The sequence below is a fragment of the Camponotus vicinus genome, unplaced genomic scaffold (assembly GCF_025532165.1).
Source record: "Camponotus vicinus isolate PSW18456_S1 unplaced genomic scaffold, iyCamVici1.0 SCAF_9, whole genome shotgun sequence".
NCBI classification, from domain to species: domain Eukaryota; kingdom Metazoa; phylum Arthropoda; class Insecta; order Hymenoptera; family Formicidae; genus Camponotus; species Camponotus vicinus.
Genome location: NW_028141981.1, coordinates 9528521 through 9541990, shown reverse-complemented (window position 1 = coordinate 9541990; position 13470 = coordinate 9528521). Strand labels below are relative to the sequence as shown.

At 39.7% G+C, this 13470-nt stretch overlaps 1 protein-coding gene across 1 annotated transcript; it reads left to right on the top strand.

Moving 5' to 3' along the window:
- The first annotated feature begins 5170 nt into the window (after nucleotides 1–5170).
- LOC145976590 (glycosylated lysosomal membrane protein) lies at nucleotides 5171–13127 on the top strand. The gene is made up of 6 exons (XM_083107825.1): nucleotides 5171–5351; nucleotides 7235–7492; nucleotides 8739–8942; nucleotides 9197–9427; nucleotides 9542–9831; nucleotides 9963–13127. Exons 1-6 carry the CDS (start codon nucleotides 5241–5243, stop codon nucleotides 10132–10134), a joined length of 1266 nt encoding a protein of 421 aa, XP_082963951.1. The 5' UTR covers nucleotides 5171–5240; the 3' UTR covers nucleotides 10135–13127.
- Nucleotides 13128–13470: the final 343 nt, after the last annotated feature.

Below are 13470 nucleotides of genomic sequence, written 5' to 3'. Positions count from 1 at the left end.
TTATTTCTATTTTTTAAATCGAATGTAACATATAAGTAGTTATACAATATTTAATATAAAATTTTGTCATATAAAATATAATATAAAATTGTAATATAAATGTAATAGATATAAATACAAATAAAAATGTAATATAAAATTATAATATAATATAAACTAAAATATTTTTAAAATAACATAAAATAATAGTTTATATAAACATATACATTTTTACAAAACAATTATAATTTTCTCCATCGTTAATATAAATTGAAAACATGCTACTTAGAAAGACGATTAAATCCAATCAAAAGAATCATAAATAAAAAAAATAATATTATTAATAATTTTCCAGCATTTCTATCGTAAAAGATTTTCGCGTTACGCGAAATCTTTATCTTTTATAAAGTTTATAGGCTTCTATTTTTTGCAAAGGATCTGTATCTTATCCCGCCTTCCTTTTTCGCGCGAAAATTTCTCCGATGAAAAAGAAGATCGTTTCTCTCCGCCTCTTTTGCGCAAAGGATTCCACCGGCCTCCTCCTCCATTTTCCCGGAGGATTCGCGCATCCGGTCTCCTTTTCGCGAAGGATCGCGTGGCGCTTCGGCGGCCGGTCGAGCGTTTTAGCCGGCCGGCGATCGTACCGATTCCTCTCATTGGCCGAGAACCGGCGGTTCTACCGCTTGCTACAAGACTCTTTGTCCGTTTTTCGTTCGTCCCGACGAGCGACGCGACGAGACGAGCGGCGCGCCGCGAGTTAGTTATACGAGAGTGCAGTCGGGGATCTTTCGGTCGTCGCGCCGGGTGCGATTATCGCGGGCCTCGCCTTCGCGAATTCGATCGTCCCGATGTGCGTGCGTGCGTGCGTGCGTGCCTGCGTGCGTGCTCTCCTCGACATATTGCGTACATCGCGACAGAACCGCGCGAGTTCGCATTTAGCGCATTTAGCGCTCTCCCGCTTGTCTTGGCAATTATTAATCTGTAGCGTCAGATTTCGCGCATTCACGATCTTCTGGAGCGACGAGAATGTCGTCTTATATGTCCGAAGACGGAGAGGTATCTTTTTTTTCGTTTCCAATCTGCAAAATGAGATTTAGCTGTTGCACCTATGAGGTATAACGTTGATAAGAGCGAGCAGGTACGTTTAGTGAACAGATAGTTCTTGTTTCTTTCTCTTGGATCGGTTCAGATTAGGATGTGATCTTTTCCAAAGTATCGTAATAATTGTAAAATGTGAATAAATTCGGGCTCTTTAAGGTTGCTCCTAGTTTATGAAGACGTTACATTATAGAATTCCTTTTTATTTTTTTTTAATATAGATCTCTATTATATGTATCCTCTGTTTTTTGCAATAAATATCTTAAAATTATTAAGAAATCTTTTAATGGTAAATTTCTCATATAAAGTTTCTTTTTTCTTAACTTTTCTTTACGTTTGCAATATTTTATATGTGTATTTTAAACAATAGCGTATACGTTTTGAATTGTATTGTCAATATAAATTATTCAAAAGCACATATACACAATTTTTATATTTTAAATGTACTATTGTCGCGTGAAATTAATCGACGAATATATATTATGTATGCGAAAGTATCTGATGTTGCCCAAGGACGAGAGAAAAAATATAACGCTTGATACACAAGTTGGATAAAAGCGATCGAGTAAAGAAATTAGGTGAGCAATTTACTTTAGTTGCCAATAACAATTAACTCATTTAGGAGAAAGGTAATTAAATTGATTAAAAAATTATCTCAATAATATTTTACATAAAATTACATAAAATTATTTTATAATAATGTTCTCCACTTTTTTTTATACGTGTACATGTGTCATGTTTAATTATTTAAATACTCCATTTTGAAGATCGATTAAGCGAATAGAAATTTGATCGAGAAGATCGATTGCGTGGATCATAGAACGAAGTTTGTCGAAGTTCGCACATATCGATGATGCAATTTGTTTTCGATCGCGCCACCCGGTATATGCGAGACGGTTCTAGTCTCCCGAGGATCTCGACTTCTTGCGACGACCTTCAGCGCCGTATCACGAAGCCGCCGAAGAGCATTGTACCCGCGATCGGCGGGTACCGGCTTTTACTCCGCTCTTCGTTGCATTTCGGAAAAATCGAAACCCCGACTCGGTTCGAAAGGGGCGGTCGTTAAGCGACTCTCGAGAAAAAATAGACGCGAAAGGGAGTGCCCAGACTAACCTTGACCTTGAGTATACTTGCTATTCTGGCTCTTATGGCTCGTGATAGATTACGAATCTTTGCATTCGTCGTCTTCTCGTCTCTCTCGCGTTTCGTGCCTTTACTTTATAAAGGGAATTCCTCTCACAATTAGAGCGATAAGTCGTAATTACGAATAGTAATTAGTACGTCTTTCTCTCTATCTGAATTCTTTTATTCTCCAGATTCATCAGGTATGCATCGCTCTTCTACTCCTCAGTCAATTTATAATTATATCTTTCCTCGATATAATTACTTCCCGTAATTAAGCCTCCCCAAATAACGTACGCGCTTCACTATGCAACGTACAGGTGTTCACACATGCAGGATACACGCATCTCTCTCTTTCTCTCGTTTATAAAATTTCTCCCTAAACTTATCAAATTAGGCTAATTGTTCCTCGTAGAGGAACATGCGCGATACGATAAGTTACAAATTAATTTTCGTTTATTATGCGGTTAAAAAAAGTGATTAAATTATCCATACATTTCTCGAGCATTGTCTCGTCTCGATTCAATTCTTACGCGGAGCAAAAAAAAGTCGCGCCTCTCGCGTATGACTCGAACGATCATTAGCCTCGCTATGGTATAAATCGCGTTTTACGTTACACGATCGAAAAAGTCGTTCGTATCGAAAAGGAAATCGGCTCGAGACCGGCCGAGAGGGAATGGAACCCCTCTAGACGGACGCACGTATGTCCGCCTCGCCTCGCCTCGTCTCGCGCGCGGACACCGCTCCGGTCAAGGTCGCAGTCTGCGCGCTTAACGTTCTTTTTGCACGTTCCCTTTCCCGGCTTGTACCCGGTGTCCCGCACGAAACCGATCAGTCGGCGAATCAGCCGGTAAAAGGATGGGTTCAATGACGTATGTAATTCGGTTCTTGCGACGATCTTGGACAACGCTTTCCCTCGGACCTTCTTCACTTACGGTCTTTTCCCTCGCGGTGATTTTTTAAGGCAGTTTTCCTTGACAAAGAGAAATGTACGAATTTTGTCGTTTTTTTCTTAATTAATCCGCGAGAATGTTAGATTTTATGGTCATTTTATTTCTAAATTTATTATAATTTCTATCTTACTATCATTTTATTATATAATTTTATATTTTATATTTTATATTTATTATATAACTTTTATAATTATTATAATTTTTTTTATAATTATTATTATTATTTTTTTTATAATTATTATAATTTTTTTATCTTAATATATGTATCATATTTTTATTTTTAAATTTTAAAAATCCTCTTCTATGATACATTACTTGCTTAGATACATATCTGCTAAATTCACGTTTCTTTTGAATATTTGCTATCTCTTTCGTTTCTTTTTAAAAAAATCTTCCTACATAATTTCGCTAAAAAATTATGTATATGTATGTATGATTAAATTTTTATAATTGTAATTATTCAGCGGAATTATTTCATCACACAGCAATAGATTTGCAGATTAAACAGTACATAACAGACATAGATAAGATAGTAAGATTGAAAAAATATTCATCTAACGAAACTAGTACGTACCAAGTGTCATTGTAAAAAAAAATCTCTTGCGTACGAATATTCAGAGATATCCTATAATGTTTATATTCTATATTTTTTGAAATATTTTATATTGTTTTTAAATGTTTTATGATGTCTATAGGGCGAATTTTTGAGCGAATTTCGATATGCGACCTGCGATTTCCGATGCACCAAAGCGTAACATCTAAGACGTTTCGATTGTATTACGGCGGCGATATGAGAATTTTTTTTCATGAGTACAATGAATTTTAATACGCGTCTCAAGGCCTGTCGACGAAGGTACGTATGAAGCAGGATTATACGAGACTATATATATATATAGTATATATACGTATATATATATATATCTATATACATATACAGGATACTGTGTCGAGGCTTGGTAACTCCACCACCGTTGGCGGAATTCGACGGCCAATGGGGTACGAGTTTCCTTCTCTCGGCGCGAAAGGCACAGCTTATATTACATATTTACAAGCAACTAATTATGCAGCAACGTTTTAAAATCTTTCAAGAGCATATACATGTCGCTATCTCGCGATACCGAGAGTTTGTTTGCGCGAGTAAGTACTCATTAATAAGGACCAAGTATCGCTACCGCGCTTAAGTATGATGGCGGATCGATTATGGCGGATTTTTCACGTATTCAGGTGCAAGCTTGAAGAAAAATAGGTGGGGGTAAAAATATCCGACGCTAATGGACAAGAATATATTTATATTTGTAATGTCAGAAGAGAAGTGTGTGTGTGTGTGTGTATGTGTGTGTGTGTCTCGTAATTTAAATGATGAAAAAAATAAAATAATGGAGAGATACATACAAGTAATTATAGATTTATCTCTAGTACTCTATAAAGTTAGATAATATTTAATTTACAATTTTTAATATTTATTTTCTTTATCTTCTGTTCTTCTGTTCTTTTCGTTATTTTGTTTATTTTCTTATTATTTAGACTTATATAAAATACATATAAGCGCAGAGTTGTCAATCGATGGCCAATGATAGATCGCAATATTTGATTAAAAATATACGAATCTTGTCAGTTCTTCTATTAATCCGCGAGAATATTAAAACGATTATTATGGGGAGGGCCATCATATTTATTTCTACGTGCACTACTAATTATATTTAAAAATCTTTTTTGATTTATATATACTTTATTGTTTATTCAATTATTTTATTAGTAATTCATTTAGTACTTAATATTTTAATAGTAATTCATTTAGTATTTAATATTTTAATAGTAATTCACTTAATATTTTATTAATAGTAATTCACCAGTAATTCATTCAGTGAAAAAAACAATAATTAGTAAATTTCTGCAGTATCGACCGTTGACATATATCGACCGCGACGCTTATCATCTGACAGCTGGCGACGTGATTCCTCTCGCTTCCGCGAGGGCGCGCTGTTGCCGCGCCGAGGTCGGTTCCCACGCGATTGCGCGTCAGGCGTCAGTTCGCAGATGTTCACGAAGTAGCGTCGTTGACGCGTGCGAGAGGCGTAAGTGTTTTGGATGTCGTTGTCATACACGACGGCGGCAGGCATGTCCAGCGCCCAGCATGTCGCGGTTTCCCTGTTGCTCGTCGTCGCACTGGCAGACCCGGGTCATCCCACGCGACGCACGGTGAGTAGGAATTTATTCCACGAAAGGACGAGGCGTCCGCGACCACAACACAATAGAACGTGTCGCGAGGAGAGGACAATCGCGTGTGTGTGATTCATCGCGCGACTTTGGACTCTTTCAAAGCGCGGTTGAGACCTTGGGTAATTCTCTACTCTTTGTGTTTGACAGCGATTCGAGAAGCAGGTCCACCTTGTTTACCTTGGTTACCTTGTATATTAACCTCTTTCGCTTTCTTTCGATCAACGCTCCGAGATTTTGATCGTTCGGGAGAATGTGCGTATCGTCGCGCGTAGAAGCTTATTACGATTTCGTTCATTAATAAACAGGTGGATTCATTGATAAATTGGCTGCTCGCGCAGCGGCTGATCGGATAAGTGCCAACCGAGTGCGACCTAAATCGCTCGAGATCTAAGGGCACGGTCGATCGCGCGAGGATGTTAAATTATTAATGATAATGTGGATTAAAACGATATATTTTCTCGGTTATATTTTGAAATCTTTAAATTTTATATCGCATGTGATTTCTACGCATAATCTCGATATAAAGTATAACGTTACGCTTTGATACAGGAAACTCGGTTTGGAATTTCGGTAATCTTATCCAATGTTTTGTTTCCTGCGTTTATTGACATTGTTCCCCGCATAACTTTTGGAACAAATTACTTATATGACAATTACATTATCAATATTTTTTATAGATCATTAAATATTTATTATCAATATTTTTTATTGATCATTAAAAAAATCTATACCAAAATCTATACCAAAATAATATAAAATAGTTAAGAAAATTAATAATAATAAAATAATAATAAATAATAAATTAATAATATAAATTAATAAAATTAATAATGTCAAAATAATAATACTAAAAGATATATTATAAAAATGTAAAAGGATAAATTTCACATTAATTGCAAATAATCGATCTATAAATTGTTTTTAATTATAGCTATAAATTAAATAATAATCATTGATCTGTAAATTGTTTTTAATTATATCTATAAATTGTTAAAATATTCGTTGCATTTCAAGATAACGTGATTGCGTTACGATGCTATACCTTGCTTAACATCTTAAATTTATAATAAACCTCTGAGTATCGATCTCAGGAGTGGATAAATAAATAAATATAAACCAACCCGCAAAGTTGCACGTGCGATATAACTGTGTTAAGGTTCTTTTGAAAACGGAACAAGAAAATCTGTCGTGTGCGAAATATATTCATTATTTGATGTGCGATACATCAAGGAGGCATCATTTGTGAATTTTAAACCGGCAAGAAAAAAATTTATACATACATAGTAATAATCTGTAATTATTTTATATTATTAAATTATATTATAAGATTATTGATATATTACAGTAAAATATATAATTAAATTTCTCAAACGCTCCAGAAACTTTTCCAATTTTATAATAAATTCGAGTATCGATCTCAAAGAGTGAATAAATAAATAAATATAAACCGTGACATGCACGATATAATTATGTTGGGGCTCGAAAAAGAATTTATCGTGCGCGAAATATATTCATTATTTGTACAAAAATATTTTCAAATTTTTTATTTATAAAAATCGAACGATGACACCTTTAATGTGTTGATGTGTTAAGTATCATTCGATTTTTTTCTTGAAACGAAAAGATAAGATGCAATTCATTTCACACGAGCCCACGAAGCAATCATAGATTAACGTAACACATCGCGTAATAAACGACATTTGCGTCTATTGTGTAAGCTCCGCGGGGGCTCGTACGATGCAAGGCCGTCGACCACGCGATCCGGCACTGATCTAGGTCATCCATCCGTTAAACGTCGTCTATAATCGTCGTACATCTGCGATCTGCTATTATAAAACGCTCGATTTATTTATCCGTATCAGTTACGCTCGAGGCTGAATCCGGATTGCGACGAGACGTGCCGAGGGCGAAACGTGACGACGCTCCACTTGAGTGCCGATGGACCGAACGACACGTTGCATTACTTATGGGATTTCATCGGCAATCCGTCCGTCCTGCTGGCGCTTACACCTCCGTCCACCTCGCTCAACATCAGCTGGGAGGATTATCTCGCGAGGCGAGAGAACTCGGTCCATTTTTCAGAGAAACCCACCTACTCCTTCGGCATGATAATAAATAAGGTAATTTTCCCTCTTCCTGCTGTTTGTGACAGTTTGTTGCGCAGTCGATCATGACTTGATTTGTCGAGTGATTAAAAAAGATATTTATTCTGTCACGTTAGCGTGATAAATTATAAAATGAAGAAAGTAAAATTCATTTTTTATTTCGTTGATCGAAATAATTGATTTTGTCAAGACGTGTAAAATTAATTCTGGAAATTCTCCGAGAAACTGAATAAATGTAAAACGTTGATTCGATCCGATAAAATATAGATAAGCGACAAGATATGTACAAAACGAGTGGTCGATAAATTTTATTAATAGAATTTTTGACAGTTGTGATTGATAGAATTTGATGATGGAATGTATGAATTAAATATAGAAATGTGTTATATGACGTAAATACACGGAGATATATAAAAGAATATATAAAAATAGTACGTTAATGGTACTTGTTACTACGATTTTCCCTCAAACCAGAACATAAATCCATGTGAGTGACATAAATCCACTCATCGCATTCTCCTTCGCCGAGTGTGGAGGATATATCTGCGGTTTCTTAATTAAACCTTTGCACTTCAATGCCTCCACTTTGTAGAAACACCTCCTTTAGTCGAGTGTCTTCTCTCTCTATTTCTCTTTCTGAAAATATACGTACCTCTCTGTGCGACTTTATTACGTTGAAATATATGTTTTAATGTACCATATATTGAATCGCAGAATATGAAAGCTTTATTAAATTTAAATTAAATTAACTTGAATTTCTAATAAAATTTACAGTGTGTTATGATGTCATATCTTTATTTCTCGTTCAATAAATTAATTTTGCACTATTAGCATATGAAACAAATTTCGAGTGTGCGAGATTAATCCTTTGCACTGTAAAATACATAGTCGACTATTGAAAATTGCTTCGCGTTATTCGGTTGATGGGATTAATGGTCGCGCACAAAGCAGGATGTCCATAGCAATGAGCAAACAAGCTTTTGCACGATCGATCGAATGCATTTGTCGAAAATTTCGAGCGCGATATCGACAAGATTGTGGTTTAATTCAGTTAATTTTATCGGCTTTAATGTGCAGCCTCGCGCATGCGAGAAATTGCGATTATATTTATTTAGATTTAATTGCGCACCGTCGAATGATACGATATTTCTTCAAGTAATTATTACGAATTTTACATCAGTAATTAGATGGTATTTATTTATACGTAGCTTGGCAAACAGTTGGATGATGCTACAATAAATTGCATTACATTGTGTTGCAGATCATCGAATTCAACGATGTAAATGACACTGCATTAATCGACACTGCCGACGTCGCTAATATGAACGTTTTGCATCTCGAGTATTTCAACTGGCAACGCGTGTCCTTAACGCAAAACAACGATTTCGTCTACCTGAATATGGAGGGTAACTCTTATCACGATACAGCTAAGAATATCAGCAGATATGGGAGTATAAAGCTTTCGGTAAAGTATTTTGCAGCATTGAAGAGAAAATGTCGGTAGTACGTAGCGAAAAAGCATGCAAAAAATATCATCTATAGCTCAATTATAAGCTCTTGCGAGTGAAAAGAACGAATTTCATTTTAAATCTAAATTAATAAATATCTGGTTTCCTTCTCCTTGTAATGTAAAGCGCTTGTATCTTTGTCCTAAACGCTATATAAGTGTTTGTAAGTTTTTTTCAAAACGCTAATATCTTTCTCCTTTTTACTTTTCAGCTCCGGGGATTCTGCACTCTCGATCACGCGGATATAGTGCCTCATATGTTACACACGGAAAATTCTACGCAGATAGACATTATCCTGGATAATTTGCAGACCAACGAAAGCTTTTCCAACAGTAGATTCGCTATTGAATTACTCATGGTTGGTGGTGGTGATCCTGATATATTAATGTTCGTTGATCCGAAAAAGAGTCTCGATGACGAGCATACACCAGGTATATTCGAGGTAATTATAGGCGTTTATTATTTTAATCTCTTCTCTCTCATTGTTTTTTCATATCTTTTTTATAATTGATAAAGTTTTATTATAATGTGTATTTTTTATTGTGATTTTCTTCAGATTGTTGAAGTTAGAACGCCACCCTATAGAGAACTGAACGGTGCATTAAATGGCGGAGCGTATTTGCAATGGCGACCAGTGTCGTACAATAGCGCGTTACGCGACGTAACTAGTTCTACAGAGACAATGCAATACTCACCAAAGAGAATGTCCAATTATACCAACGCTGTTAAAAATTCGATGCTCTATTGTTATTATGGAAATACGACGAATCTTCTTTTACAAAAATTAACAATTTCTTTGGGTTCGAAAGGCGACGGTTTCTACAAGAAGACCAACTACTTGACATGGTGAGTTGTTGATTGCTTTTATCAATTCCCAAATTTTATTCTGAAAATTCTATAAAGAGTCCTAAAGAGATAAGAGAACTTGTATAATTTCTTTGAGAGATAAAATGTTACGTTCTAATCTTATATTGCAGGACTTTTATAATCGGTTATGGAACACCACCCGAGGAGAGATTCTCTTCTCTAGTCATTATGATTATCTCGATTGGCCTTGGCCTTCCTTTGCTCATCATGGTCATCACTGGCCTGTATCTTTGCATTCGTAGAATGCCGAAGCAACATGGCAATGTTTATTTAAGTCGATGAGTTCGACGCACGTGCCATGTAGTTTTTGCGTACGTTGCGCGTTTAGGTACATTGCTATATCATATGTACCACCACTGTTGTACACAAAGAGATATTCCTATATTTATATGCGACACAATATATATATTTTTACACGAACTGTTAGCTCGGATCTGACATCAGTGTGATAAGCACGAGTGATAATCTGTTCTCTCACAACTTATTTAACATTAAACGAAGCGTTTGTGTGGTTGTTCTTTTATCTTAAGATATATGTAGGATTAGGATATGTGAGAGAGATTAAAATCAACCACATTTGTTTTCCTGAATATGCTATGAGAGGACAGCGTGTTAATTTGTGCAACGAAACATTGAACTTTTCTAGATAATTTGTAATTGAATGCGTGTATGTGTGTGTGTGTGTGTGTGCGTACGCTTGTATGTGTGTGAGCGCGCGCGCGTGCGTGCATGACTTATGAAATACATATCTTGCAATAAGTACTACATTTTATATGGTCCCTTTATGACTTTCCTATCTTTATCATCATCAAAGTAAAACATGATAATATCTCTATATCTATATATATTTCATTTCATGCATCCGCAAACTTTTATATTCCCGTAATGCGTGAAACATTTGTGAAAACTAGTTACATTTCCTTCTTAATTTACATAGAAATTTACACGCTCCTTTATTCATATCTTTCATTCTTATATTTACATATGCAGATGTATGCTTTCTTATCATGTGTAAAGCGTGCATGACATCTTATTTATGAATCTTAGAGCGAAAACCTTAGGAATAGGACGCTTCAAGTATTTTCAATCGGCGAGGAAGGAAAGCTAATCGCACACGAAGGAGGATTCGAAAGCAACGGGCGGACAAAGACACGTGCGTGTCATGGACGTGGTGCGATCCTCGCGGACAAGCTTACTGGAGTCCTGGGTACGGTCGGAGAATATAGAGAAAGAGTGCGAGCGAATGTTTTCAGGCAGTGATAGTAAAAAGTGGCGCGGTATGGTACCGTGTTCCCTCTGCTATCGCGGGGGCGGCGCGGCGGCACGTCCACGACAGCACCGTGGTGGAGGGGTACGTTTTCATTGATCCACCCCGTGCTACGGAACCGCACCACGCAAGCACTTACAAGCCCTGAACGGAGCATTGATCTCGCCTCGTCTCGGTGATACTTGGCGTCGCTTCGCCATCAAGGCGAAGACTCGCGTTCGCCCTAGAGAGAGAGACGGATAGATAAAGAGAGAAAGAGAGAGAGAGAGAAATCGCGTTTCGCACCCCGCAGCGTACGAATCGTCTTCGGGTTGTGTCGCGCTGTCGACATAAACGACGACGGCTTTACAGGACGATCGACGGGGGTGCGGCGGGGATAGCTCACGTAGCGGATCGCGAATGGGGTATAGAGGGTGTAAAACGGGGCGCCCCGTGGCTAGTTGCCGCGGAGTCCGCTGCGCGAAAGACTGGCGCGTGGCGATGCAGTAAGGTTCGCGTCGGTTCGACTCGTCACCACGACAGTCGGTATCGAGGACAGAGTCGCCTCCGTGGTACCCCGAAGACGCATCGCCAAGGGAGAAGGAGCACCTCGAGGAAGAAAGTAAAAAGTACGCGAAAGTAAAAAAGGTGGAAAGCTCTTCGTCTAGAGCGTCGACGAGAGAAAGCCGCGCGTGAGCGAAGGCCTCGGCCTGGCGTTTACCAACGAGCGACCCTTTGTGCCGGCCGCGTTGCTTCGAGGGAGAGACGTCGGGACGCCGAGGAGGGAAAAGAGCGAAGGAGGGTTGAACGAGAAAGCGAGGGAGTGGTGGTAGGTGGGAGAGGAGAGGCAGCGAAGGAGGACACCGCGTTCGAGAGAGAGAGAGAGAGAGAGAGAGAGAGAGAGAGGGCGGCCTCTAAGGGAGGATCGGAGCAAGAGGGACGAGGAGAACGGATCGTTCGCGCGCGCGCGCGCGATTGGCCGCGTCCGAGCGTATGCGTGTGTATGCTCGCGCGCGCGCGCGTGTGTATGTGTGTGTGTGTGGTGTGCGTGTGTAGGAGCGTGCAGCGGTGAGAGTCGACGAAAGAACAAAGGGAGTGGAGAAGAAGGATCCGCCGGTCCCTCGCTGTAGGCAGCCCGAGGGTGCGAGAACGGCGACGAGCGGCAACGCGAAGCGGTATCCCCCGTAACCGGATCGCAAGTAGAGTAGCCCCGCGTCAACACGGGCGACGCGGCGGTCGGACACGAACGCGTCGACGGGCCTGTCCCCGAGGAAGGGACCGTCGCGCGCAACGCGATCAATTTTCGTTGCGGCGCGCGGGCGGCTAGTAGGACCGTAGGACGGACGCGAGACGAAATGACGAGACAACCGAGGTACCGATAACCGGCCGGATAATGTTGTCGCAGAGCAAGTTTTACGCTCTCTTTATCCACTACACTTTCGTGTAGCGCGACACGGGGCGGGTCCTTGCCGCTGCGGTGAAGAATAGCGAAGGAGGAGGCGTAGGAGGAGAAGAAGGAGGAAGAGGATAGCGAAGGAGACTAGAGAAAGAAGGAAGGAAGGAAGGGAAGAGACAGGAAAAGATCGCTCGAACACGAAGAGCGCCTCGTACAACCGCGTAGCTGCCATCGACGTTGCGAGCAGGCGGAAAAGAAGCGGGATTCCAAGTGGAAGAAACAGACACGGGGCCGGCACACCACGTTCGTACGTGCCGTGTACGCATGCAGGGGAAAAGACCATCGCGCGACGCGAATTCCGACTAGTATCGCTGCCACGTCGTCGGTCGTTCTTCTTCCGCATCGTCCATGTGAAAAAAGAGTGTATCCAAGTGTGTTGTCGCACGGTGCTCGGTTGTGCTACCCTTATCTCGACGCTGAACGAGCAAGGCCCGCGGAGGTACCCCAGAACCCGCCCCCCTTCTCCCCTCGACGTCGCAGTGCCTCTCTTCTCTCCATATCGCTACGTCACGCTTCTCGTTTACGTTCGCAGCGGTGACCATCTACGTTGGAGAGTGTTCGACCTCCTCAACCGTAAGTGTCACTCGTGTAACGTTTACGTGTGTCTTTATTCAGACGACGCAGGAGCAGCTGAAGAGGAACGTCGAAAATTCTTTCAACGATGTTTGCCGAAAGTGCTCGGGTTATTTAAACAGTTGCACAGTTCGCACGTTTCTACGTTTCACGGTTGGATCCTCTTCAGCTGTAGAAAATAAAATTTGTTACGAACGACGCGGGGAAAACCTGAGTCGTCTTTTCGCATGGAAATATCTCGCACACTTGGAAAGCTCGTCGTTTTCCTCAAATCGAATCGTACGAGTTGCTCGCCTCAAAGTGTCGTGCATGACGTCTGCTATTTCGATGCGCGATAGGATTA

What these genes read in the sequence shown, in the direction of transcription:
- LOC145976590 (XM_083107825.1), top strand. Translation starts at nt 5,241, where the DNA reads ATGTCGTTGTCATACACGACGGCGGCAGGCATGTCCAGCGCCCAGCAT. An exon ending in ATGGGAGTATAAAGCTTTCG is followed by an intron (nt 8,943 to 9,196) that starts GTAAAGTATTTT and finishes TTTACTTTTCAG; the next exon opens with CTCCGGGGATTCTGCACTCT. An exon ending in AAGACCAACTACTTGACATG is followed by an intron (nt 9,832 to 9,962) that starts GTGAGTTGTTGA and finishes CTTATATTGCAG; the next exon opens with GACTTTTATAATCGGTTATG.